Source organism: Scyliorhinus canicula, chromosome 23, assembly GCF_902713615.1.
Source record: "Scyliorhinus canicula chromosome 23, sScyCan1.1, whole genome shotgun sequence".
NCBI classification, from domain to species: Eukaryota; Metazoa; Chordata; class Chondrichthyes; order Carcharhiniformes; family Scyliorhinidae; genus Scyliorhinus; species Scyliorhinus canicula.
Genome location: NC_052168.1, coordinates 1,878,380 through 1,905,593, shown reverse-complemented (window position 1 = coordinate 1,905,593; position 27,214 = coordinate 1,878,380). Strand labels below are relative to the sequence as shown.

General features: G+C 48.2%; 1 protein-coding gene across 2 annotated transcripts; it reads left to right on the top strand.

The window, feature by feature from the left end:
• The first annotated feature begins 3,671 nt into the window (after positions 1-3,671).
• LOC119956468 (G-protein coupled receptor family C group 5 member B-like) lies at positions 3,672-26,675 on the top strand. 2 transcript variants are annotated; one of them, XM_038783740.1, is made up of 4 exons: positions 3,672-3,994; positions 7,146-8,125; positions 8,480-8,550; positions 26,129-26,675. In XM_038783740.1, exons 2-4 carry the CDS (start codon positions 7,147-7,149, stop codon positions 26,159-26,161), a joined length of 1,083 nt encoding a protein of 360 aa, XP_038639668.1. In that variant the 5' UTR covers positions 3,672-3,994; position 7,146; the 3' UTR covers positions 26,162-26,675. The 2 variants fall into 2 exon arrangements, with proteins under 2 accessions (XP_038639668.1, XP_038639667.1); XM_038783739.1 differs by lacking the exon at positions 26,129-26,675 and adding an exon at positions 9,520-10,119 and having other exon boundaries at positions 3,843-3,994.
• Positions 26,676-27,214: the final 539 nt, after the last annotated feature.

The following is a 27,214-nucleotide window of genomic DNA, read 5'->3' as shown; positions in this document are numbered from 1 at the left end:
ATACCTCTGACCTCACATATCTCTGACCTCACTTACTTCGTATTAAACCCTTTGCAGCTTCTGAGAATTATTTTACATAATCACATGGAATCCTGACAGTGCAGAACCATCCTGCTCAACTGGATAATGTGGATGTTTATGCTTCACATCAGCTCTTCATCTGAGTTTAACCTTTTCATCTTTTCTTTCTCAGAAACCATTAACAACCGGGCCAATGTCCCAGGGGCTTTCACCGCAAATTTCAACATCACTGGAACAATACTGTATTAAGAATTTCAAGAATGCTTTTGCTGTTTAACATAGAATCGTAGAATTTACAATGCAGAAGGAAGCCATTTGGCCTTTGGAAAGAGCACCCTACTTAAAACCATGCCTGCACCCTATCCCCATAACCCAGTAACCCCACTTAACCTGTTTGGACACTAAGGGGCAATTTAGCATGGGCAATCCACTTAACCTGCACGTCTTTGGGTTGTGGGGGTGAGACCCATGCAGACACGGGGAGAATGTGCAAACTCCACACGGACAGGGACCCGGGGCCGGGTTCAAATCAGGACCTCGGCATTGTGAGGCAACAGTGCTAACCACTGCGCCACCGTGCAAATATTCCATTGTTGTCTTTCAAATGTGATACAGAAAGTGGAGAATGCGGAAAACTCAGCAGGAGCCCAGGTTCGAATTCAGATCTGTGCTCGGTTCACGTCTTTCAGCTGACACAAAATGTGTTCTTAATTCACAAATACAATTGTAAATATTGATAAGGAGGGGTGGAGTTAGGCTCCTCAGTCCAGCCCAGTGTCCAATCTGCTTGCCCCGTATCCTTGAAGGTCCAAAGTTTGGGTTTATTCATTTGGATTTATCTTCGAGTGCCAGTCAGAACCAGCAGCTCGGCTGTCAAAGCAAACACAGACAATCAGAACCTGACCTCAGAGTGCAATTAGGAAATGGGAGACACGCAAAAAATGTACAGGGTAACCTCATTCATCAATGGGGAAGGCCATTGTCCCAAACCACATCAATCGCCTTTACTGTCTCTGTAAGGGCAATACCAAATCTGTACATTGCAATGACTGTACAATTATCAGTCTACCAGAGGCCATTGTGCTGTGGCCTTTGTCTACTTAATACCGTTAAGTTGTAACTGATAATGAAAAGATATATGCGTGGTTAGCACTGCTGCCTGACAGCGGCGAGGTCCTAGCGAATACAAGATGGACATTTGCAAAGATTGCAGGGAAATATGGACAATGCTAAGAAAGCAAGGAGGCACAGAGCCTGTCTGCATATTGGAGAAACAGCTTCCAGACGAGATCGAAACTGTAGGTCCATTAGCATATGGATGGCCCATCCTCGGGAACACCATTAGCATATGGATAGCCCATCCTCGGGAACACCATTAGCATAGGGATAGCCCATCCTCGGGAACAGCCATTAGCATATGGATAGCCCATCCTCGGGAACAGCCATTAGCATATGGATAGCCCATCCTCGGGAACAGCCATTAGCATATGGATAGCCCATCCTCGGGAACACCATTAGCATATGGATAGCCCATCCTCGGGACCAGCCATTAGCATATGGATAGCCCATCCTCGGGAACAGCCATTAGCATATGGATAGCCCATCCTCGGGAACACCATTAGCATATGGATGGCCCATCCTCAGGAACACCATTAGCATATGGATAGCCCATCCTCGGGAACACCATTAGCATATGGATAGCCCATCTCCGGGAACAAAGGAAGATACTTAAGTAACCGATCTGGCCCCAGACCTCACAGCGCCAGTTCCCCAAACAGAACAAAGCCAGGCCAACGGCCACCTGGGACACGCCAAGCCAACAGGGCGCCCTCCCCTTTATTGTTCAGGATCAATGCAAATGATCAAGAAACAGCCCAATTGATTGGGGTCAAGTTCAAGGCCCTCCCAAAAGCGCGCAAAGCCCCCTTCGGGGTATAAGAAGGCCCCAAGAAACAACATCTGAAACAAAGACTCTTTATATTCTTTTACTTCTGTGTTTTTACTCCTTTCTTGCCCTCTGTGTTTGTCTGTCTTGTGCCTGTGTAGAGGGTGAGGGGGGGGAGTTAAAGCAGGGATTAGGATGTAGATAATAGTTAATCAGTTGTATTTGCTGCATATTTTATTAGAGTTCCTGTTATAAATAAACATTAATTGTGTTTACATCTACAAACCTGCTGATTGTATGGAAGGCACGGTGGCGCAGTGGTTAGCACTGCTGCCTCATGGCGCTGAGGTCCCGGGTTCGATCCCGGCTCTGGGTCACTGTCCGTGTGGAGTTTGCACATTCTCCCTGTGTCTGCGTGGGTTTCACCCCCACAACCCAAAGATGTGCAGAGTAGGTGGATTGGCCATGCTAAATTGCCCCTTAATAATTATTGTAATTAATGCTGTAATTATTGGGCAGCAAAGGGCCAAAGACTTGGGGTATTTTTCTGAGAATTATTAGTTAATTCACTTGTGTTGCGACTCTGGGTCAATGGGGGCTGGATTTGGCTGCGTGCTAGCCCAGTGTGTCCGAACAATCCTGTGCTCAAGTCTCTGGAATGGGGTCTTTTGAGGCCTCTGGCTTTAAACACTCTTTCCAGGCGAGGCAGTGCTTCACATGTATCTCCTTCAATCTGGTCTATTGCATTTGCTGCTCCCAGTGCGGTCTACTCTACATTGGAGAGAGTAAACGCAGACTGGGTGACCGCTTTGCAGACACCTCCAGTTTATTTATACAACTGTATAAATCTCAGCTTATTTCCAATTCTATCCACCTCTGACAGAGAGTCATCCAGACTCGAAAGTCCGTCCACAAGCAGGACCCAGACCTTCCTGTCGCTGCCATTTCAACTCCCCGTCCTGCCCTCACGTCCACATGTCCGTCCTTGGCCGGCTCTAATGTTCCAGTGAAGCCCAGCGCAAACTGGAGGAACAGCGCCTCATCTTCCCATTAGGCACGTTACAGCCTTCCGGAATTAACATCGAGTTCAACAACTTCAGACTGTGAACTCTCTCCTCCACCTTCACCCCATTGTTATTTCTATCAATTTATGTTCACTTCTTCCATTGACCGGTTTTTCTGTCACCATTGTCCCCCTCCCCCCACTCCACCTGTCCCTAGTTGCCCTTTGTCACATGGCTCACCTTTGTCCAGCCATTTACACGTTCTGATCTACTGTTGTGCACAATGTGAATGTTCCCTCCATGGCCACAATCACCATTTACACTCCCCCTTGCCTTTTTGTCCACAACATTTTTGTCAATCTCTTCCCAGCTTTCCCCTCTCCCTGGCCCTCTACCCAGCCCTTACCCCCCCCCCCCCCCCCCCCCCCCACCACCACAAGTGTATAAATCCCATCTTATTTCCAATTCTATCCAGCTCTGACAGTCACCCAGACTCGAAAGGTCAGCTCCGTTTCGTCACAGAGGCTGCCAGACCTGCTGAGATTGTCCAGCATTTTCTGTTTTTGGTTCAGATTCCAACATCTGCAGAAATTTGCTTTTATCAGCAAGGGCCCCTCTAGTTATACCTGGGGGGGCATCAGGACCAGGGGGGGGGGCTCTTTGTTGATTGTGGGAGCTTACTGTGAACAGATTGGCTGCAGCACTTTCCTGCATTACAGCAGTTTCAGGCAGTTCAAAAGTTCCCCAGCGCCTGTCCATAGATCATAGAATTTACAGCACAGTTCAGCACAATGGGAAGCTCTGAGATGAGAGAGGCGTCATATAAAAGCAAGTTTTTCAGCTATGTAGAATAAGTGGATGATGGTTGAAGGGCTTTGCCTGGAGGAGTTTGCAGCAATACCAGGGAGGAGTTGCAATTACTTCAACAGGGTTTTAAAAAAACAACAGGCGGAACCACAGCACCGTCAGAGAGATCTGACGTTTACCTGGACACACCTGGGCACACCTGGAGGATATAAAGGAACGGCAGAGTGCGAATTGCTCAGCATTCAGACACACTGAGAACTCACAGCCCGTTTGCCAGGTAGGAACTCTGCTGTTTCAACGTTTCCTGCATTTATTTGATATTCTGACTTTCACAAGCTAGCAGCAAATACGAATTTGTCTTATTTTCCCATGCTACTTGTATTTTGTTTTTGTAAATGGGTAAAATACTTGAGCTGGAATTTGAGGACTGAGCTGGAAATGTTTGTTTTACTGAGGGCCGGGTGGGGCGAAGCCAGTGTGAAGTGTCAGAGCTTCCCTGGGTCATCAGGGGGGGGGTGAGTCTGGCTATGTGGCTGACTGACACTCTCCTCAATGCAAACGGAGCTTCTTCACATACAAGGCAGGGAGTTTGGGGCGTTGCAGAGGCCGATCCCACACTATGCTCTCGGCTGGTGGCAGCAATGCAAGGCTGAGATTTTCCACTTTGAGCTTGTATGTTTCAGCGTCAGCCACTTGTGTTCAGCAGCGATCTTTCTCTGCCCAGTCCTGTGCACATGGAAAAGCGATTTCAGCCACTCCTCCCCCTGTGCCAGTCCTGCCACCCACTCACATCCCACTCTGGAGTCTCCAGGATCTCCACCTTCTCAATGATGCTGTTAAAGTTAGTGTGGCACCAATCATGGACCCTCCTTTTGCTCAGAAACCATCACAGAAAATGCTATTGACACTCAGCAGGTCCAAGCAGACTGTGTGAAGAGAGAAAGAATTAATGTTCCAGGTCTGTGACTCTGAATCAATCTCTGAATCAGTCCTGGTCAAATGTCATTGACCTAAATTGTTAACTCAGTTTCTCTCTCTCTCTCTCTACTACAGACATGCTCAGTATTTCCAGCATTTTAAATTTTGTTTCAGAACTCCAATAAATGCAGTATTTTGCTCTGGTTAACTTTCATTTTACATAGACATTCCAGCACGAAGATATCCCTGGCTATTCATTTTTCTGGTGTTTCTAATCTTGGGATGAGCAGGGAGGGCAGCACAGTGGTTAGCACTGCTGCCTCACAGCGCCAGGGACCTGGGGTTCAATTCTGGTCTTGCCGACTGTCTTGTCTGTGTGGAGTTTAAGTTCTCCCAGTATCCTTTCCTCCCAGTGCAGATATGTGCAGGTTAGATCGGAGTGGGGGATAGGACCAAGGTAGGGTGCTCTTTCAGAGGGTCGGTGCAGAATCGATGGGGGTGAATGAGTCATCAGGGTTTTTATTGCTGGCCAATGCTTCATGCTGAAAAGTCTCCCAATGAGACCTGGCTCTGTCTCTCTCACTGGGACAGTCATGATCTTTATTCCTGGAATGAACTTTAGTGAGTCTTCGGGTACAATGGGGGCTAATGGAGAAGAAATGGCTGAGATATTTTCTACAGTTGGAAAAGGATTTTCAATCCAAAAGACAATATTACAATTTGGTTTTGGGCAAGTAGCAATGTGGAAGAGAAGTACAGCTATTCAGTCTCGGGGACCCAGACAGGGGCAGCATGGTGGCACAGTGGTTAGCACTGCTACCTCACAGCTCCGAGGTCCCAGTTTCGATCCCGGCTCTGGGTCACTGTCCGTGTGGAGTTTGCACATTCTCCCCGTGTTAGCGTGGGTTTCACCCCACAACCAAAAGATGTGCAGGGTAGGTGGATTGGCCACGATAAATTGTCCCTTAATTGGGAAAAATGAAAAGAGACACCCAGGCAGAGATTCTCGGAGTTTGAAACAAGGCGTTTATTCCAAAAGCAAAGGGCTGTGATGTTCCAACATGCCAGAGAGCCCTTAGATTAGACACAGTTTACATCAGATTTTAATATAAGAAATTAGCATATACCAATCATTTATTACTAGTATCTATGTTCAATCATTAGTATCGATTAGGTTTAAATCATGCATAGTATGTGAACAATTCACCAATTACAATATGTGCATGTCTAATTAGTGACAATATCCAATCACCTCTCTTTTTATTTAAATTTAGATTACCCAATTATTTTTTCCAATTAAGGGGCAATTTAGCATGGCCAATCCACCTACTCTGCACATTTTTTGGGTTGTGGGGACAAAACCCACGCAGACACGGGGAGAACGTGCAAACTCCACACAGACAGTGACCCAGAGCCGGGATCGAACCTGGGACCTCAGCGCCGTGAGGCGGTTGTGCTAACCACTAGGCCGCCATGCTGCCCGCCAATCACCTCTCCTGTCCGATTTTGGATAACAGCTTTTCCCAAGATAGGGATGTTGCAGCAATAAACAGTTGTGTGTGATTAACGCCTCCCTTTCTGCCAACGCCAGACAATGTGGCACCAGCGAGATGTGTCCTTGGGATGTTTTTGCAATGCCAGTAACTTGTGTGCCTTTAACCAAGCTGAAGGGTTTAACCCTCTCAGTAACTGGTGAAGATGAGCAAAACATGTGACGAGATCGTTAGCAGGGTTCTGATACAATGTGTAACACCCCCCCCCCCCCCCCGTTCAGTGAATATACAGAATTGAGACTGAGAGATAGTGAAGTGCTGGGTGCAGTAAAAACACACACCCTGTTCCAGATTATTGTGATCAATGCTCTAAACCAAGGTCATGCACTATTTACTTTAAATATCCTTCAAAGGGCAACAAGTGATTCAAGAGTGTTGTCATTTACTCAGGAGGAAATAGTGATGGGCACTTAATAAGGAGCTGTTTAGCACAACGCTAAATCGCTGGCTTTGAAAGCAGGCTAGCAGCACGGTTCAATTCCTGTAACAGCCTCCACGAACAGGTGCCAGAATGTGGTGACTAGGGGCTTTTCACAGTAACTTCATTTGAAGCCGACTTGTGACAATAAGCAATTTTCTTTTCATATGAGGAAACTGCCCACATCCCAAGAAGAAATACAAAAAAGAGTTTAAAAAAAAATTTTAAGTACCCAATTTGTTTCCAATTAAGGGGCAATTTAGCACAGCCAATCCACTTAACCTGCACATCTTTGGGTTGTGGGGGTGAAACCCACGCAGACACGGGGAGAATGTGCAAACGCCACACGGACAGTGACCCGGGGCCGGGATCGAACCCGGATCCTCGGTGCCATGAGGCAGCAGTGCTAACCACAATGCCACCGTGCCGCCCATAAATATAAACAAGTCATGGATTAGAGAGATTAGTCACACAGAACCTACATTTTTTAAGTACTTTACAAATTTTATGTTTTACAGCTAGTGTCATCTCTCTTTCAGGATGGATTTAAAGATATTCTCCACGTTGCCCATTTTGCTTCTATTATATCTATTGGATTGTGGATCAGCCCAGAGTCCACCTCCCAGGGGCTGCGAATCAAGCCTTGAATCAGTTTATTTCAATCTGTGTGACCTCAATGCTGTTTGGGGCGTTGTTTTGGAAGCCATTGCTGCTGTTGGAATCGTCATCACTCTGATATTAATCGTGGTTCTGCTCTGCATCATCCCATTCATTCAGGACAAGAGGAAGAAAGCCAGTGTGGCCATCCAGTGGATTTTTCTGAATAGCACACTGGGAATATTTGGTTTGACCTTTGCTTTCATCATCAAATTTGACCAGAGGACATGTCCCACCCGACTCTTCCTTTGGGGAGTCCTCTTCTCCATATCTTTCTCCTGCCTCCTGGCCCATGCGTGGAGGCTCCAGAGGTTGGTGCGAACAGGCGAAGGTCCCTCAACCTGTAAAATGATTGGCTTGGTTCTGGTTCTGACTCTGGTACAAGTCATCATTGCCGTTGAGTACCTGGTGCTGACCACTGTCCGACTCAATAACGTCTGTAGCTATGAAAACAAAGACTTTGTTATGCTGTTGATCTACGTTATGTTCCTAATGGCCCTGACTTTCATCCTGTCCACCTTCACTTTCTGCGGCCACTATAGAAAGTGGAAGAAACACGGAGCTCACATCTTTGTCACCATGTTCTTCTCCATAGCTATTTGGGTGGTGTGGATTGTCATGTTTGTGCGTGGTAACGCCGAGTTAAACAAGAGTCCGGATTGGGATGATCCAACCCTCAGCATTGCGCTGGTCGCCAATGGCTGGGTTTTCATCCTGTTCTACATTCTCCCGGAACTCCGGCACATCACCTGCCCGGCAAAGAAAGAAGATGACCCACCAGAAAACATAGCTTCAAGTCAAAGGAATCCAGGACTGAAGGGTGTGGACAATCAAGTGTTCTTCTTGGAGGAGTCCAACCGAGGTGAGTAATTGTTTCCCCCCCTCCCCTCAGCAGATGTGTTTTTTTTTTAAAGAGAAGGGACAATTTAGCGCGGCCAATCCACCTACCCTGCACATCTTTGGGTTGTGGGGGGTGAGACCCACGCAGACACGGGGAGAATGTGCAAACTCCACACGGACAGTGACCCGGGGCTGGGATCAAACCCGGGTCCTCGGTGGCGTGAGGCAGCCGTGCTAACCAATGCATCACCGTGCTGCCCCCTGGGATATCTCAAGATGTAAACGTAGAGAACAATTGAAGGGTGGTGGCATGGAGCTGAGGCACGACCGTGTTAACTATCAGCTTTTTCTCACCTGATTTAATTTGCCTCTACAGGAATCGCTCTGAATTTTGAAGACAATCTCCACTCGCCCTCATATAGAGGCCCTTCGCCCATGGGCCGAAATGTAAGTACAGATTCCTGCTGACACTATCTCTGTGTATTCAGCCTTGTCCTGCATCAACCAGTTCATTGTCCCAGCTCGTTCACAAACCTCTACCCCTCAACTCATTGCACTGTCCCTAAATGATGGCAGGGACTCCACTTTCTGTCTTTGCCGCAGAGTTATTGAGACTCTTGCTGTTCACTTCCACATCCGAAGGTTTGGCACGTTTTTCATACCCAGGCCCTTCACTCTTAAACTGGCACAGCCCAGTCACAGAAACCTCCCAGCCGGCTGGTCCTTGGCAGTTTCTTTTCAAGAGTTAAACAATTAAACCCACTCTGCTGCTGCTTGTTTTTGTAATCTCTGGTTCTGCCAATAACAATACCGTTGACATTTGTGTTCCTATGGTTACTGATCCTCCTGCCAGTAAAAATGGTTCCTCTCCGTCTATTCCCATCGCAACCTCCTGCCATTTTGAAAAGGTGTAGTAAACTTCCTGCGAGAGGAGGAACTGAGTCCCAGAGGGGGTCCCAAAGCGGAGTGTTTTGACACCTGGTGTCTCCCCATATTCCGGAACCAAAGGGTGCATCAATACTGGGGATTCCAAGTGACAGGAAATCGCAGAAGCACCTTTCCTTTTTAAAAAAAATTTAGAGTACCCAATTAAGGGGCAATTTAGCGTGGCCAATCCGCCTAGCCTGCACATCTTTGGGGTGTGGGGGGTGAAACCCACACAGCCACAGGGAGAATGTGTAAACTCCACACGGACAGTGACCCAGGGCCGGGATCCGAACCTGGGTCCTCAGCGCCTTAGGCAGCAGTGCTAACCACTGTGCCACCGTGCTGCCCCCAGGAGCACCTTTCCTGAGGAGTGGGTTACAGATCCCATAACAATGAAGACCAATGTCTTCAAGGTTGTAGGTTGGTTATGTAAACGTGTCGACTTTAACCCTTGACTCTAATCTAACGTTGTGCACTTTCTGTTTTTAGGTGTATTCCTCCCCCCAGGAGTTTACCATCCCTCGCCCTCATACCAGACCCAGCTACCACCCCACACCCCTCTTACAAGATCCTTACCTCAACTACCATAACAGGCAGACAACATTCTAGAACATTCAGGGCTCACTCAAGAGGCGACAAGCCGGGCCGGTCCTGTCACAAGGCTGCCCACTTCACTCATCCCTCACTCGCGTCTCTCGGCTGTACGTTGACTGAGATTCTTCAGTGAGCAGAGAGTTCCTGGAGGCATCAGCTTATCAACATGGGAAAACTTTTCCCCTGATTCCTGTCCAGGATGTGAAGTATTTACTCAATGGGCAAGTCAGTCAGTCACTGGTTCCCTGGTTACTGCTGCAAAGTGCTGGTTCTCTGACTCCACGGGTCTGTCTCTGGGCATTACTCTGTCAATTGTCGTAATACCATGGAAAGAAATCTATTTATGTTTATCACGAATAACAATCAAATCAATGAATGCTTTAATTTACAATATGAATCAGATTATCAACCCTGAAATTAATTTTGCCACATTGATTTTATTCGATAAGCTATTGGTGATGTCAATGTGTGTGTGTTAAAATACTTGGGGTGGCATCTGTTTGTTTGTTTGTTTGTCTGCAGTGCAGATTTCCTTTCTTTCTCTACTTTGCCCCTCTTCTCCCGAGGCGCTTTCTCGCTCACCCTCTCCCTTGCCCAACCTTTTTTTTCCCTCTTTTTTTTTGTTGCAATTTTAAAGTGTCCAATTCTTCTCCAATTAAGGGGCAATTTAGCGTGGCCAATCCACCTACCCAGCACATCTTTGGGTTGTGGGGGTGAGACCCACGCAGACACGGGGAGAATGTGCAAACTCCACACGGACAGTGACCCGGGTCCTCGACACCGTGAGGCAGCAGTGCTAACAACTGCGCCATCCATGCCCACCTTCCTGAATCCCTTCTTGAATATACCAGTCCGAGTGAAGCTAAAGGAGTAATCACCGAACTAACCTCCATGTGCATCACCTGTTGCCAGGAGTGGCTGCAGAGTGACCCCGTGCATGGTTCCCCTGCCCATGTCCCCTCCCTAAGGCAGGGATACTGTTGGGTCACAGAGGCTGAAAACTCCACTGCCCAGGTATCTGCTACACTTGGGATCTTTCTCTTCCTTGCACTGATTTGCATCTCCCAGCTCCGCCACGATGTTGTAATCCGTGAATCTTCCTGTCCTCTCAGAGCTGCTGGATCAGCTGGGATGGAGAAATTCCCAAATCGCAATTCAATCCGCATCGTTTCTAAAAATAAATAGTTCTATAATATAAAAGGCCAGAGGTGATTTTCTAATGACTCTCCTGTTCTCTGCCTCTCTGCACTTGCAGCCGTGGAATTATAATAACTGTAAATTTATCTATGTAAATATTTATTAGATCAGTGGTTTTAACTATTGATAACATTTTTATAGCGACAATAAAGTTTAATTAAAGGATTTGCAGTGTGTGTTTGAATCAGTTAATATTACAGCAGGAATGCACTGGGGGGGGAGGGCGGGGGGGCCACGGCACATTGGCACAGTGGTTAGCACTGCTGCCTCACGCCGCCGAGGTCCCAGGTTCAATCCCGGCCCCGGGTCACTGTCCATGTGGAGTTTGCACATTCTCCCCGTGTCTGCGTGGGTTTTGCCCCCACAACCCAAAGATGTGCTGGGTAGGTGGATTGGCCGTGCTAAATTGCCCCTTAATTGGGAATAATAATTGGGTGCTCTAACTTGTACTTAAAAAGAAAGGAAAGCACTTTGGGTTAAATTGGCCACAGACCAATCCGTTATTCCCTCTGCACCCTCGTCAATCTTCACCTTCTCCCAGCTCCGGCCCCTGGCCTGTTACACAGGCAATGAATTCACACCCAGAACCTGCTCAACCGGGGGGGGGGGGCAGCATCACTTGTACTAAGATCACATGACCTGATCCCACCCTGATGATAAAGTTGGGAGCCAGTATATTTAATGGTGCCCCCTGTGTTAGTGATGAGAACAGGAGACTTGTGGCCGTCGCTATTCACATACAGCAAGCATTTAAACAACTGGGAAATGAAATGAAAATCGCTTATTGTCACGAGTAGGCTTCAATGAAGTTACTGTGACAAGCCCCTAGTCACCACATTCCGGCGCCTGTTCAGGGAGGCTGGTACGGGAATTGAACCCGGGCTGCTGGCCTGCCTTGGTCTGCTTTCAAAACTAGCGATTTAGCCCAGTGTGCTAAACCAGGGAGATAATTATCCCTAAAGCAGTTTAAAATGTGCAATACATCACTCCAGCAACAAGATCAATTGTGTGACATGTCTAAATTTGTGCTCTTTCTCCCCCACGCACCGTGATTAAACTCAGCAGCTCAAAGAACTCTCTAACCTCCTCAGAACATCGCAAAGGTTTTAAGTTGGCAGAGCAACAAATTTGCCAACAATTAAACTTATTGTGTCTTTAACACGATAAAAATCTGGAGACAGGGCAGCAGGGTGGCCTAGTGGTTAGCACAACCGCCTCACAGCGCTGAGGTCCCAGGTTCGATTCTGGGTCACTGTCTGTTTGCACATTCTCCCCGTGTCTGCGTGGGTCTCACCCCCACAACCCAATGCTGTGCGGAGTAGGTGGATTGGCCACACTAAATTGCCCCTTAATTGGAAAAAATAATTGGGTAATCTAAATTTAAAAAAAAAAATCTGGAGACATTGTGATCAGACATGTATGACATGGAGCGACATATGGAGACGTTGGGTCAGATGACCTGAAGCTTGGTCAGGGGGTAGATTTTGGGTCTATTGAAGGGAAGACCTTGGGGCCGAGGTAGCTAAAGGCAGGGCAGCCAATGGGTACAATTAGAAGCCCAGAGAGCCAGAACTCGAGGAGGGTAATTATCATGGAGGGTTGCGGGGCTGGAGGAGATTATAGAGAGATAGGGAGGGGAAAGGCCAAGAAAAGATTTAAAAATAAAGATGAGAAGTTTAAAATTGAGCTGTTGCCTGACTGGGAGCCAAAGTCACTCAGCAAATGAGGTCGGAGAGTTGGGGGGGTGAAATGGTGCAAGGACAGAATGAACGGTTCGTTATCTGAATGCAAACAGCACTCAGAATAAGATGGGGGAATCGAGCGCACAAATAATATGATGATCGCCATTGGCGATGGTTTCAAATATGGAATGGGCCCTGAACATTCAAGGGCATTTGACATTTCTTTTTTTTAAATATAAATTTAGAGTACCCAATTCATTTTTTCCAATTAAGGGGCAATTTAGCGTAGCCAATCCACCTACCCTGCACATCTTTGGGTTGTGGGGGTGAAACCCACACAGACACGGGGAGAATGTGCAAACTGGAGGGTTGGTCTTATGAGGAAAGGTTGAGGGAGCGAGGGCTTTTCTCATTGGAGCGAAAGAGGATGAGAGGCGACTTAATAGAGGTTTATAAGATGATGAGGGGGATAGATAGAGTGGACGTTCAGAGACTATTTCCTCTGGTGGATGAAGCTGTTACAAGGGGGCATAACTATAAGGTTCAGGGTGGGAGATATAGGAGGGATGTCCAAGGTAGGTTCTTTACTCAGGGAGCGGTTAGGGTGTGGAATGGACTTCCTGCTGTGATAGTGGAGTTGGACACTTTAGGAACTTTCAAGCGGTTATTGGATAGGCACATGGAGCACACCAGAATGACAGGGAGTGGGATAGCTTGATCTTGGTTTCAGACAAAGCTCGGCACAACATCGAGGGCCGAAGGGCCTGTTCTGTGCTGTACTGTTCCATGTTCCACACGGACAGTGACCCAGAGACGGGATTGAAACTGTGGGACAGACCCACGCTGTCGGGAAACCCCCCTGGGCAGCCAGCAAAATGGAGAGTACCGACGGCAGAGAATTCAGCCCAATGTCTCTAATTATCTACTCCTCAGGGAACCTCCTTTATATAAACAAAATTCCATTGGCCCAACTTTTACGATGCTTGAATTGTGGACTGGCCACCCTAATTTGGTGAGGTAGAGCTGGGCATAATCAGCGTTTACATAATAATTAATGCTGAGCTTTCAGTGAGGTCACGGAGGGATGCAGATGAGAAAGAGGAAAGGTCACGGAGAGGGCAGGGAGAAGGGATGGAGAGGTCACAGTGAGGTCAAGGAAAGGTCACGGTGAGGGCATGGATAGATCCTTGGGGGCTGCAGAGGTCACGGCTCTGGGACATTGATCACAAACGGCAATGTGGAAATGACCAGACAGCCAGATTAGGTGACATTAGGGGAAGAGTAAATATTTACCCAAGATACTGAGGCCAATGCAAGGGTTTAAAATTCACCACACACGTTTCATCTCTTAGTGTTTCGTTCATCACTCTCATCGTGTCTTTCAGGAGCTGTCTCCTAACTGAGAGTCAGCACCTTCAGGATCTGTCCCCTAACTGAGAGTCAGCACCTTCAGGAACTGTATCCCAGTGAGAGTCAGCACCTTCAGGAACTGTCCCCCAGTGAGAGTCAGCACCTTCAGGAACTGTGTCCCAGTGAGAGTCAGCACCTTCAGGAACTGTGTCCCAGTGAGAGTCAGCACCTTCAGGAACTGTGTCCCAGTGAGAGTCAGCACCTTCAGGAACTGTGTCCCAGTGAGAGTCAGCACCTTCAGGAACTGTGTCCCAGTGAGAGTCAGCACCTTCAGGAACTGTGTCCCAGTGAGAGTCAGCACCTTCAGGAACTGTATCCCAGTGAGAGTCAGCACCTTCAGGAGCTGTCCCAGAGAGAGTCAGCACCTTCAGGAACTGTCCCCCAGTGAGAGTCAGCACCTTCAGGAACTGTGTCCCAGTGAGAGTCAGCACCTTCAGGAACTGTGTCCCAGTGAGAGTCAGCACCTTCAGGAACTGTGTCCCAGTGAGAGTCAGCACCTTCAGGAACTGTCCCCCAGTGAGAGTCAGCACCTTCAGAAACTGTGTCCCCAGTGAGAGTCAGCACCTTCAGGAACTGTATCCCAGTGAGAGTCAGCACCTTCAGGAACTGTCCCCCAGTGAGAGTCAGCACCTTCAGAAACTGTGTCCCCAGTGAGAGTCAGCACCTTCAGGAACTGTATCCCAGTGAGAGTCAGCACCTTCAGGAACTGTGTCCCAGTGAGAGTCAGCACCTTCAGGAACTGTATCCCAGTGAGAGTCAGCACCTTCAGGAACTGTGTCCCAGTGAGAGTCAGCACCTTCAGGAACTGTGTCCCAGTGAGAGTCAGCACCTTCAGGAACTGTGTCCCAGTGAGAGTCAGCACCTTCAGGAACTGTGTCCCAGTGAGAGTCAGCACCTTCAGGAACTGTGTCCCAGTGAGAGTCAGCACCTTCAGGAACTGTATCCCAGTGAGAGTCAGCACCTTCAGGAACTGTGTCCCAGTGAGAGTCAGCACCTTCAGGAACTGTGTCCCAGTGAGAGTCAGCACCTTCAGGAACTGTGTCCCAGTGAGAGTCAGCACCTTCAGGAACTGTGTCCCAGTGAGAGTCAGCACCTTCAGGAACTGTGTCCCAGTGAGAGTCAGCACCTTCAGGAACTGTATCCCAGTGAGAGTCAGCACCTTCAGGAACTGTGTCCCAGTGAGAGTCAGCACCTTCAGGAACTGTGTCCCAGTGAGAGTCAGCACCTTCAGGAACTGTACCCCAGTGAGAGTCAGCACCTTCAGGAACTGTGTCCCAGTGAGAGTCAGCACCTTCAGGAACTGTGTCCCAGTGAGAGTCAGCACCTTCAGGAACTGTATCCCAGTGAGAGTCAGCACCTTCAGGAACTGTCCCCCAGTGAGAGTCAGCACCTTCAGGAACTGTGTCCCAGTGAGAGTCAGCACCTTCAGGAACTGTGTCCCAGTGAGAGTCAGCACCTTCAGGAACTGTCCCCCAGTGAGAGTCAGCACCTTCAGGAACTGTGTCCCAGTGAGAGTCAGCACCTTCAGGAACTGTGTCCCAGTGAGAGTCAGCACCTTCAGGAACTGTGTCCCAGTGAGAGTCAGCACCTTCAGGAACTGTGTCCCAGTGAGAGTCAGCACCTTCAGGAACTGTCCCCCAGTGAGAGTCAGCACCTTCAGGAACTGTCCCCCAGTGAGAGTCAGCACCTTCAGGAACTGTCTCCCAGTGAGAGTCAGCACCTTCAGGAACTGTGTCCCAGTGAGAGTCAGCACCTTCAGGAACTGTGTCCCAGTGAGAGTCAGCACCTTCAGGAACTGTGTCCCAGTGAGAGTCAGCACCTTCAGGAACTGTGTCCCAGTGAGAGTCAGCACCTTCAGGAACTGTGTCCCAGTGAGAGTCAGCACCTTCAGGAACTGTGTCCCAGTGAGAGTCAGCACCTTCAGGAACTGTACCCCAGTGAGAGTCAGCACCTTCAGGAACTGTATCCCAGTGAGAGTCAGCACCTTCAGGAACTGTGTCCCAGTGAGAGTCAGCACCTTCAGGAACTGTGTCCCAGTGAGAGTCAGCACCTTCAGGAACTGTGTCCCAGTGAGAGTCAGCACCTTCAGGAACTGTGTCCCAGTGAGAGTCAGCACCTTCAGGAACTGTCCCCCAGTGAGAGTCAGCACCTTCAGGAACTGTATCCCAGTGAGAGTCAGCACCTTCAGGAACTGTCCCCCAGTGAGAGTCAGCACCTTCAGGAACTGAGTCCCAGTGAGAGTCAGCACCTTCAGGAACTGTCCCCCAGTGAGAGTCAGCACCTTCAGGAACTGCCCCCCAGTGAGAGTCAGCACCTTCAGGAACTGTCCCCCAGTGAGAGTCAGCACCTTCAGGAACTGTCCCCCAGTGAGAGTCAGCACCTTCAGGAACTGTGTCCCAGTGAGAGTCAGCACCTTCAGGAACTGTGTCCCAGTGAGAGTCAGCACCTTCAGGAACTGTGTCCCAGTGAGAGTCAGCACCTTCAGGAACTGTACCCCAGTGAGAGTCAGCACCTTCAGGAACTGTATCCCAGTGAGAGTCAGCACCTTCAGGAACTGTGTCCCAGTGAGAGTCAGCACCTTCAGGAACTGTGTCCCAGTGAGAGTCAGCACCTTCAGGAACTGTGTCCCAGTGAGAGTCAGCACCTTCAGGAACTGCCCCCCAGTGAGAGTCAGCACCTTCAGGAACTGTGTCCCAGTGAGAGTCAGCACCTTCAGGAACTGTGTCCCAGTGAGAGTCAGCACCTTCAGGAACTGTCCCCCAGTGAGAGTCAGCACCTTCAGGAACTGTATCCCAGTGAGAGTCAGCACCTTCAGGAACTGTCCCCCAGTGAGAGTCAGCACCTTCAGGAACTGAGTCCCAGTGAGAGTCAGCACCTTCAGGAACTGTCCCCCAGTGAGAGTCAGCACCTTCAGGAACTGTCCCCCAGTGAGAGTCAGCACCTTCAGGAACTGCCCCCCAGTGAGAGTCAGCACCTTCAGGAACTGCCCCCCAGTGAGAGTCAGCACCTTCAGGAACTGTCCCCTAGTGAGAGTCAGCACCTTCAGAAACTGTGTCCCAGTGAGAGTCAGCACCTTCAGAAACTGTGTCCCAATGAGAGTCAGCACCTTCAGGAACTGTGTCCCAGTGAGAGTCAGCACCTTCAGGAACTGTCTCCCAGTGAGAGTCAGCACCTTCAGGAACTGACCACCAGTGAGAGTCCGCACCTTCAGGAACTGTGTCCCAGAGAGAGTCAGCACCTTCAAGAACTGTGTCCCAGTGAGAGTCAGCACCTTCAGGAACTGTATCCCAGTGACAGTCAGCACCTTCAGGAACTGTGTCCCAGTGAGAGTCAGCACCTTCAGGAACTGTCCCCCAGTGAGAGTCAGCACCTTCAGGAACTGACCACCAGTGAGAGTCAGCACCTTCAGGAACTGTGTCCCAGTGAGAGTCAGCACCTTCAGGAACTGTGTCCCAGAGAGAGTCAGCACCTTCAGGAACTGTCCCCCAGTGAGAGTCAGCACCTTCAGGAACTGTCCCCCAGTGAGAGTCAGCACCTTCAGGAACTGTCCCCCAGTGAGAGTCAGCACCTTCAGGAACTGTCTCCCAGTGAGAGTCAGCACCTTCAGGAACTGTGTCCCAGTGAGAGTCAGCACCTTCAGGAACTGTATCCCAGTGAGAGTCAGCACCTTCAGGAACTGTGTCCCAGTGAGAGTCAGCACCTTCAGGAACTGTGTCCCAGTGAGAGTCAGCACCTTCAGGAACTGTGTCCCAGTGAGAGTCAGCACCTTCAGGAACTGACCCCCGCACCTTCAGGAACTGACCCCCAGTGAGAGAGAGCCCTTATTCTTTCAATCTTGGCATGTGCGAACAATCGTGCTGGGTTTGCATTCCATCTTGGACCTGTAATTCTAGTCAGAAGTTCAACCATATCGAAGGGACGCAGTTTACTCTTGGAGTTTGTTTTGATGATGAAGGCTGCCGTATTTTAGCTGCGCCCCAGGTTCTGAAGACTTGTTTTTGAAAAGATGTTGTTTTTCGCAGGCTGCTGACAGCTGAATGATTGTAGAGAGGGAGGTACCAAGTGATCAGCATAGTTTAGGAATTACAGTATGCAAAACCCACACAAGGAGCCTTTTGTATCAGTCATGTGTTTCTGCATTCATCATTTTGCCTGCTTTCGCAACAGCCAGAACTGTTAGTCCATTTGGTGTCAATACACCTTTAATTGTAAATCCCAGTTACCGGGGCAGGCACTTTCTCTTCGGTGTGGAATAGAAGATGAACCTTCAGCCCTTTGTTCTCTCACTATTCCATCATAGCTTTCCTCCCACAGTCCAAAGATGTGCGGGTTAGGTGGATTGGCCATGCTAAATTGCCCGTAGTGTAAGGTTAATGGGGAGATTGTTGGGTTATGGGTCTACGGGTTAAGTAGGGTGATCATTGTTCGGCACAACATTGAGGGCTGAAGGGCCTGTTCTGTGCTGTACTGTTCTATGTTCTATGTCACTTAATTTATCCACCTTCATTCTCCAACAAAATTACCAAATTTATTAATTGCCCAACAAAAATCTGCAAACTCAGTTTTGCAAATTATCTCCACCTGTCACTGCATTTTGGGAGAGAAAATTAGATTTTTCCGCTCTATGTGGAGGTGAATATGACACACTTGCCCCTCCCTCCCTCACCTGTGACTCTCCTGTGGTCACTAATACTTTTACCAATACTAATTAGTGCAGCCGTCTCTCTATAAAAACTTATTCGAAAGTTACAAACCATTCAGCTGACTTCCCCAGATCAGGACTCCTATTTGGTTAGAGTGTGTCAGGCTAACTGGTCTCAGACTGTGTTCGCTGGATCTCGAGCTCAAGCCATGCCCCAGGTCATGATGAGCAATCAGTGAGAGGCACACTTGGGAATAGTTGAATGTGACCTCGGGGCCAATGGTTAGTGAATCATTTTAGCAAGTCCCGCACAGCAGTTTGGTCAAGAAAGTGAAAGCCTATGCGATACAGGGCAATGTGGAAAACTGGATAAAACGTTGGCTTAGTAACAGGAAACTAAGGGTAACGGTCAATGGCTGCCCTTGCAATTGCAAAGCTGTTTCAAGTGGAGTTCCACAGGGCTCAGTGATGGGACCCTTACTGTTTGTGCTATATATTAACCATTTGGACGTGAATGAGGAGCATGATTGGGGAAAGACTGGCCGAGTGGTGGACAGTGTAGAGGAGAGCTAGAATCTCCAGAGTGATATAGATGGTTGGTGGAGTGGGCGATAAAGTGACAGATGGAATTTAACACAGAGAAGTGAGGTCAGCATTTAGGGAAGTCAAACAGTTATAGGGAGCACATAATAAATGGCAATAAGAGAGGGAGATGGAGTGAGAGATCTTGGCGGGCAAGTACTCGGGTCCTTAAAGGCATCAGTTCAAGTAGACAAGGTTGTTAAGAAAGCAGATGGCATGCTGTCCTTCATTGGCAGAGGTATAGAATATAAAAGTAAGGATATAACGTTGGAATTGTATAAAACACTAGTGAGGCCACAGCTGGAGTATTGTGGGGAGTTCTGGTCACATTACAGGAAGGAGGTTATTGCTCCGGAGAGAGAGCAGAGGGGGTTTACAAGAATGTTGCCAGGGCTGGGAAAGTGTAGCTACACAGCGGCATGTGGCACAGTGGTTAGCACTGCTGCCTCACGGCTCTGAGGGCCCAGGTTCGATCCTGGCCCCGGGTCACTGTCCGTGTGGAGTTTGCACGTTCTCCCCGTGTCTGCGTGGGTCTCACCCCCACAACCCAACGATGTGCAGGGTAGGTGGATTGGCCACGCTAAATTGCCCCCTAATTGGAAAAAATTATAATTGGGTACTCTAAATTTATTTTAAAAAGTGTGGCTACGAGGAGAGATTGGATAGGTTGGGGTTATTTTCCTTGGAACAAAGAAGGCTGAGGGGTCACTTAATTGAAGTGTCCAAAATTATGAGGGGAAGCGATAGATTGGACAGGATCAAATTGTTTCCCTTGGTGGAGAATTCTAGAACCGGGGCTAGCGATTAAAGACAAGTGGCAGAAGGTGCAGAGGGGACGTGAGGAAGAACTTTATTACTCAGAGGGTAGCGGGAGTCTGGAATTCGCTGCCCGAGTTGGTGGTGGAGGCAGAGACCCTAAACTCTTTTAAAAAGTACCTGGATCTGCACATTAAGTGCTGTAAACTACAGGGCTATGGAGCGGGTGCAGGAAGGTGGGATTAGAGAGGGCACCTTGGTGCCCTCGGGCTGGCATGGACAAGATAGGCTGAATGGCCTCCTGCGCTGTACCTTTTCTATGACATCACTCTCTGAATCTGAAAGTTGTGGGTTCAAATCCCTCAATGCCGTGTGACCTCCTCCAGAACCATCCGAGATTTTTGTACTTCTGGTCTCTTCTCCTCCCTGATTTCTTTTATCACTCCACCATCGATGGTCATGCCTTCATCTGCTTGGTCCATGACCTTTATTCTCCCAACCAGGGGCTGGTTAGCTCACTCAGCTAAATCGCTGGCTTTTAAAGCAGACCAAGCAGGCCAGCAGCACGGTTCGATTCCCGTACCAGCCTCCCCGGACAGGCGCCGGAATGTGGCGACTAGGGGCTTTTCACAGTAACTTCATTGAAGCCTACTCGTGACAATAAGCGATTTTCAATTAAAATCTACCCCTTTGACCAAGATTGTGGCCACCAGTCTTTATATTTCTTTGGAAAAGCTCAATGTTAAATTTTGCCTCATAACTTTGTTGTGAAGCATCTCAGGATGTTTCATGAGGCTGAAGGTGCGACATAAATACCCGCTGACTCTAACTCTAACTCCTACTAAAGAGAAGATATTGATGGTTTGGGTTTCTGCATGTCCTTGGCACTCGGCTATCCAAACCTTGTAGATTAAATGTTCTCTGATAAATTGAGATCATGTTATGAAGAATATTTGGAAGGCTGTAAGCTGGCGGGATATCTCCTCTCGGCTCGAGCTCTGGGTCAGTGTAGCTCAGTTTCTGAGTACCCAATTCATTTTTTCCAATTAAGGGGGAGTTTAGCGTGGCCGATCCACCTACCCTGCACATCTTTGGTTTGTGGGGGTGAGACCCACGCAAACACGGGGAGAACGTGCAAACTCCACACGGACAGGGACCCAGGGCCGGGATTGAACCTGGGACCTCAGCACCGTGAGGCAGCAGTGCTAAGCACCGAGTAAGGTTTCAATTTGGCTCGTTTAGCAAATGGACTAAATTGGGGGAAATTGCGATTTAGTATTTAATCTGTCCCCATTGACTTGTATTAGCTGTTGGAGAACAAAGAAATCTAAACAAGGTCACTTTTGAAAACAGCAGGGGCAGCACGGTGGCCTAGTGGTTAGCACAACCGCCTCACGGCGCTGAGGTCCCAGGTTCGATCCCGGCTCTGGGTCACTGTCCGTGTGGAGTTTGCACATTCTCCCCGTGTCTGCGTGGGTTTCGCCCCCACAAACCAAAAAGAAAAATGTGCAGAGTAGGTGGCCACGCTAAATTGCCCCTTAATTGGAAAAAATAATTGGCTAATCTAAATTTATAAAAAAAAAACTTTTGAAAACAGCACCAAGCTCGTTGTACTTTAGTGTTGGATTTGGAGCGGGTTTGAACTGGTAGCTCCAGTTTAATTTTGGCAAGCCCCTCCCACGTGTTAAATCAAGGGCGAGTGTAATGTTCAGCAGCTGGAATATTTACACACATTCTGATACTTCAGAAAACACTGGAATAGAATGAAGAAGCCAGGTCCGGATTGTGTTTCAGGCCAGTGACTGACTGGGGCATCAAAATGTGAGGGGGTGGGGGCAGAAAGAAAACTGAGTGACCTATTCCTGAAATTCCACATGTAAACAACACCGCCTCAGCAGCGGGAATGAAAAGTCAGCAGATACACATCCACTTATCCCGGCATTAGTATACATAGCCACGTATTTACAATGCCACCTTTTGCAAGATTCCACGTCGCATTCCTCATTCTGTTTCTGTGACATTTTTACAAGTTTATACATCTACACGATTCTTCCAAACCAATTAACAATCCTGAGAACGAACAATTAATATCATAATATTCTGCTTTCCGTCTTCAATAAACCTGGAATTAGAAATGCAGAATTTTTATTGGTACTAATGCACAAAATTCATGTTCAAACGTTAGCAGGGCTGGCAATAGGGGTTGAACATCTACCTCAGGCACCAAATATCCGTGCCCCCGACCTCCGAATCAGGAAGTGTCCAGATCTGGTAATAGCTGCAATATAGTCAAGGTTCATTTGATGCCAAATTGGCTTTAGGGGAGGTGCCAATTTTAAATTTCCTTTAATACAGGAAATTTACTGAGAGGGAAATAAGCATTTCAACATTCAACTACAAGGACAGGGCTTTTTAAAATTCATTTACAGGATGTGGGTATTGTTGGTTAGGCCAGCATTTATTGCCCATCACCTAGAAGGTGGGGGTGAGCCGCCTTCTTGAACCGCTGCAGTCCTTGAGGTGTAGGTACACCCACTGTGCTGTTAGGGAGGGAGTTCCAGGATGTTGCCCCAGCAACAGTGAAGGAACGGCCGATATGTTTCCAAGTCAGGGTGGTGAGTGACTTGGAGGGGAACCTCCCAGGTATCTGCTGCTTTTGTCCTTCTCGATGGTAGTGGTCGTGGGTTTGGAAGGTGCTGTCTAAGGAGCCTTGGTGAGTTGCTGCAGTGCATCTTGTAGATGGGACACACGGCTGCCACTGTGCGTCAGTGGTGGAGGGAGTGAATGTTTGTGGAGGGGGAGCAATCAAGCGGGGCTGCTTTGTCCTGGATGGTGTTGAGCTTCTCGAGTGTTGTTGGAGCTGCGCTCATCCAGGCAAGTGGAGAGTATTCCATCACACTGCTGACTTGTGCCATGTAGATGGTGGACAGGCTTTGGGGGGGTCAGGAGAGGAGTTATTCGCCGTAGGATTCTTAGCCTTTGACCTGCCCTGGTAGCCACAATATTAATGTGGCTGGGTCCAGTTCAGTTTCTGATCAATGATAACATAGATACATAGAAGATAGGAGGAGGCCTTTTGGCCCTTCAAGCCTGCTCCATCATTCATCACGATCATGGCTGATCATCCAACTCAAACCCCCAGGATGTTGATTATGGGGATTCAGCGATGGTAATGCCATTGAATGACAAGGGGCGATGGTTAGATCTTCTCTTGTAGGAGATGGTCATTGCCTGGCACTTGTATGGCACGAATGTAACTTTCCACTTCTCAGCCTAAGCCTGGATATTGTCCAGGTCTTGCTGCATTTGGATATGGACTGCTTCATTATCTGAGGAGTTGTGAATGGTGCTGAACATTGTGCAGTCATCATATTGAAGCCTAAGTTGTGGAATTTCAGAGTTTAAATGACCAAACGTTCTCGGACTGGTCAGAATAAACTCCAGCCAGATCCATTTGTCCCAGAGTAACAGTCCCCTTTTCTTTTAAAACAGGAATAATTACAACACAGATTCTAATGAGATGCTTTAATTTTCTGTTGTTGGGTTTTCTCTGATTCGTCAGATTAGGGGGCATCTCGGGCCGGGGAGGGGGGGGAGGGGGGGGGGGGGGTGCAGTTTTTAACTGCATCATCTCGGAGTGAGCGTCCATTTGAGAAACCTGGATAATCTGTGCCATTTCCCTTTTCAATCATGTCTCAGAGCTACAAACACTCTCTGTTTAAAGGCAAACACCACCATGCTGTGCAGTGTAAACAAACAGAACAATGTGGGAGAAGAAGGTCATGGAAAGAAACCTGATGTCACTCCCTGACTCACACCTGCACCCTTAATAATCCTCATCACCTTGGGCAGCACAGTGGGTTAGCCCTGCTGCATCACGGCGCTGAGGTCCCAGGTTCAATCCTGGCTCTGGGTCACTGTGTGGAGTTTGCACATTCTCCCCGTGTCTGCGTGGATTTCACCCCCACAACCCAAAGATGTGCTGCCCTCAGTGATGTGACGATAGTGCAGGGTCCCTGTGCCTTCAGATAACAACTTGTGTTTCTTGAACCTTCAGGTAAAACATCCCGCGGTACTTGAAGAGGAAATTTGTCATGGGCCACATAGGGGATGTTGGAGCAGATGGAAGAAAGGTTTAGGGAGCGGTTAATAGTGGAGCCATTACCTGGCAATGTGGGAAATAGTTGTGCATCTGTCACCACACCAACAGGAGTTAACCAAAAAGTACAGTTTGCTTCAGCAGCTCTTCACCCAGGTTTTCTATTTTGGGGTTTTATTATCTTTCACACTTTATTCTCCTGTCACCCACAGGAGGCACTGCAGTTTCACAGCGAGGCCTCCATCCAAGGCAGCCAGAGTCTCAGGGGTGACATTCTAAACACCCCCCCCCCCCCCTAAATGGGTCCTGCCGTCACCCACCATGGACCATTGGAACATTCCCAATTGCATTCAAGTTGCAGTTCCAGGAGTTTGAGGGAGCGACGCACTGTCAGAATTACTGTATTGTGAGTTAAGGGTTAAACTCAGTTGATGGTATCCTGTGGCACTATTCTGGAGGATGTTCTCCCCAGTGCCCGGACGTCAAATATTTACCTCCCAATCAACATCTCATCATGATGACATTGCTGTTTGTGGGATCCTTCTGTGCAGAGTTTGGCTGCTGCGTTTCCGATCTCAAGACAGTGACTATGCTCCAAACTCCCCCCCCCCCCCCCCCAACCCAATTCTCAAACATTTTCAGAATTTGGCAATCTTTACGAGTTGAGCAGTAGTTTCCTCAGAAACAATCAGGTGTTTTCAGTGACTGTACAGCAAACAACATTCCACCCATTTCCAGAAGACAGGACAGACCCAACCCATCACCGCGAGCTACAACACATCCACTCATTAAAACAGCCCAGTGATTCATTCATTCCGTAATTAACCCAACCCCGTCTGGGTTTCCTGTGCCTGTTCCAGCCATTCTGCTCCTGCTCTAACCTGGCTCAAACCTTTTGCATACGTTTGTTTCTTCCCATGTGAGTCAGGAACACACACTCACACCTGGATAAGAGGGTTGTCGGTTCAAGACCCACCCCAGACACAAGAGTACAAAATCTTCCCGTGTGGCACCGAGGGTGTCCTGCACTGCCACAGGGGGATGTAAAAGACCCCATGACATCATTGTGAAGGGGAGTTCTGGCGATTATTTAACACGATTGGGGCGGCACAGTGTCACAGTGGTTAGCACTGCTGCCTCACAGCACCCGAGGACCCAGGTTCGATCCCAGCACTGGGTCACTGTCGGTGTGGGGTTTATTAATAATAATAATCGCTTATTGTCACAAGTAGGCTTCAATGTTGGTTTAGCACAGGGCTAAATCGCTGACTTTGAAAGCAGACCAAGGCAGGCCAGCAGCACGGGTTCAATTCCCGTACCAGCCTCCCCGAACAGGCGCCAGAATGTGGCAACTAGGGGCTTTTCACAGTAACTTCATTTGAAGCCTACTTGAAACAATGTTAAATTGCCCCATCATTGCGGGAAAAAAAAGGATTTGGGTACTCAATTTAATTAAAAAAATTATTCGACATGATCAACATCACTAAAACAGATAATTTGATCTTTAATATGTTGCTCTTTGTGGGATTTTGCTGTGTGAAAATTGGCTTTGGTGTTTCCTACATAACACCAGGGACTGAACTGCAAACACATTTCATTACAAAGCTGAAACATGCTCCTGGGTTGTGATAGGCGCTATAGTAATGGACGTTCACTGTTGGCAACATCGTGTAATCTCCTGGCCCTCGTTAGAGTTTACATTCGGAAGTTTCATAAAATGATTAGTGGATCCTATATTTTCCCAGTGACCCTGAGTCCTTGCCAAACTCCTGGCTCTAACTAGGGTCACTCCAAATCCCACACACAACTCGAGACACTTCCCCCCCAACATTATACCCCAACCCTGACCCTCTGTCACCGTTTTACCCCACAGCCCCCTCCACCATCGGTGGATGTTTGGTGAATGGTCACTCCACAAAAGCGGCCTGGTCCAGCCAGGGAGACGTGCGTCCTCCACTTGGCATTGTCCCAGGAAGGATTGGTACAGGAGGGGTAAGGAGAGAATGAAAGTGTTCTTTAAAGCAGTGCGATTTGGGAGTTTCTAGTGCGATGTGGACCCTTGTGCTTGGCTATGTGCTGCTGGGATGATACCATATCGGGTGTTTTTGAATGACTCACGCCCCCTTTCTTTCTCAGCTGAAAACAGGTCACTTGGAGATAAAGTTGTGAAGGACACTTTGGCATTCAGGTAATCCTTCGAATCCTGAGCCAAGTTTCAAGGCACATCGTTGACTGTTCAATAATTCCACTCACAACAAGGGAAGTTGGTGCAGAACACAACTGTGATTAACGTTGTGGAATACCCCATCATTTGTGTTTTGGCAAAGCGAGAAGCAAGAGGAATATAACCACAGTTCCTGTGCCATCCCCTCTCCTTTCTACTGCAGACCACTGTCGGAGACAATTGTGAACAAGGGGCCGACCCCCTATTGTCTGGGTGTGACAATGACACGGGGAGGGGCAGCAGACGGTGTTTTACCAGCATCAACACGTTCAACGGCAGAGCAAAAACAACTGAAAAATGGGATTAATTATTGACTCAACAAACTATTGAATTACTGAATACATTCAGCCTCGGGCAGGAGTCTTAAACTCAATAAACCAGAAATGCAATTCTCCAAACTCATAGCTGAGGAAGAAACTCAACTTAAAGTTAAATAAAGTTTTGGTCCAGTGAATCATTTCCCCAGTGTCACTGCTAATTATTATTTAACAAACAGGCTGTTGCTAAGGATTTTCTTTCGTCATTTGCAAGAATGTGGGTGTTGCTGGCAAGGACATTTATTTATTGCCCATTTCTCGTAGTCCTGAGGAAGTGGGTCCACAGGTTTTCTTGAAGTACTGGCAGCAGTTTGATTCCATTTCATAGTCACATTTCAGAGGGTAGTTGAGTGCCAACAATGTTGGTGTGTGTCGTAGTTTGAGACACACACTGGAAGGTTCCAGTAGTTAATAGGGTAGAACAGGTGTAATCACATTGATTCGGGGTCCACACTGCCAGAGGTCCTGCTCCCAGGGCCCCGCACAAACTCCCTATTGGATAGGGTTCGCAAGCTCCCACACGATTGGCCTCGAGCCAGTCATGTTGTTGGTGCAGTCTGCCCCCTTAAAGGGGCCCCGCCCCCCAGTCCCTTATAGTAACTACCCCAAAACGCTATGTACAGAAATCGTAAATGTACAAGAAGCAACAGGGGAAAGAGTGTCCATCAAATAAAGTCAAAT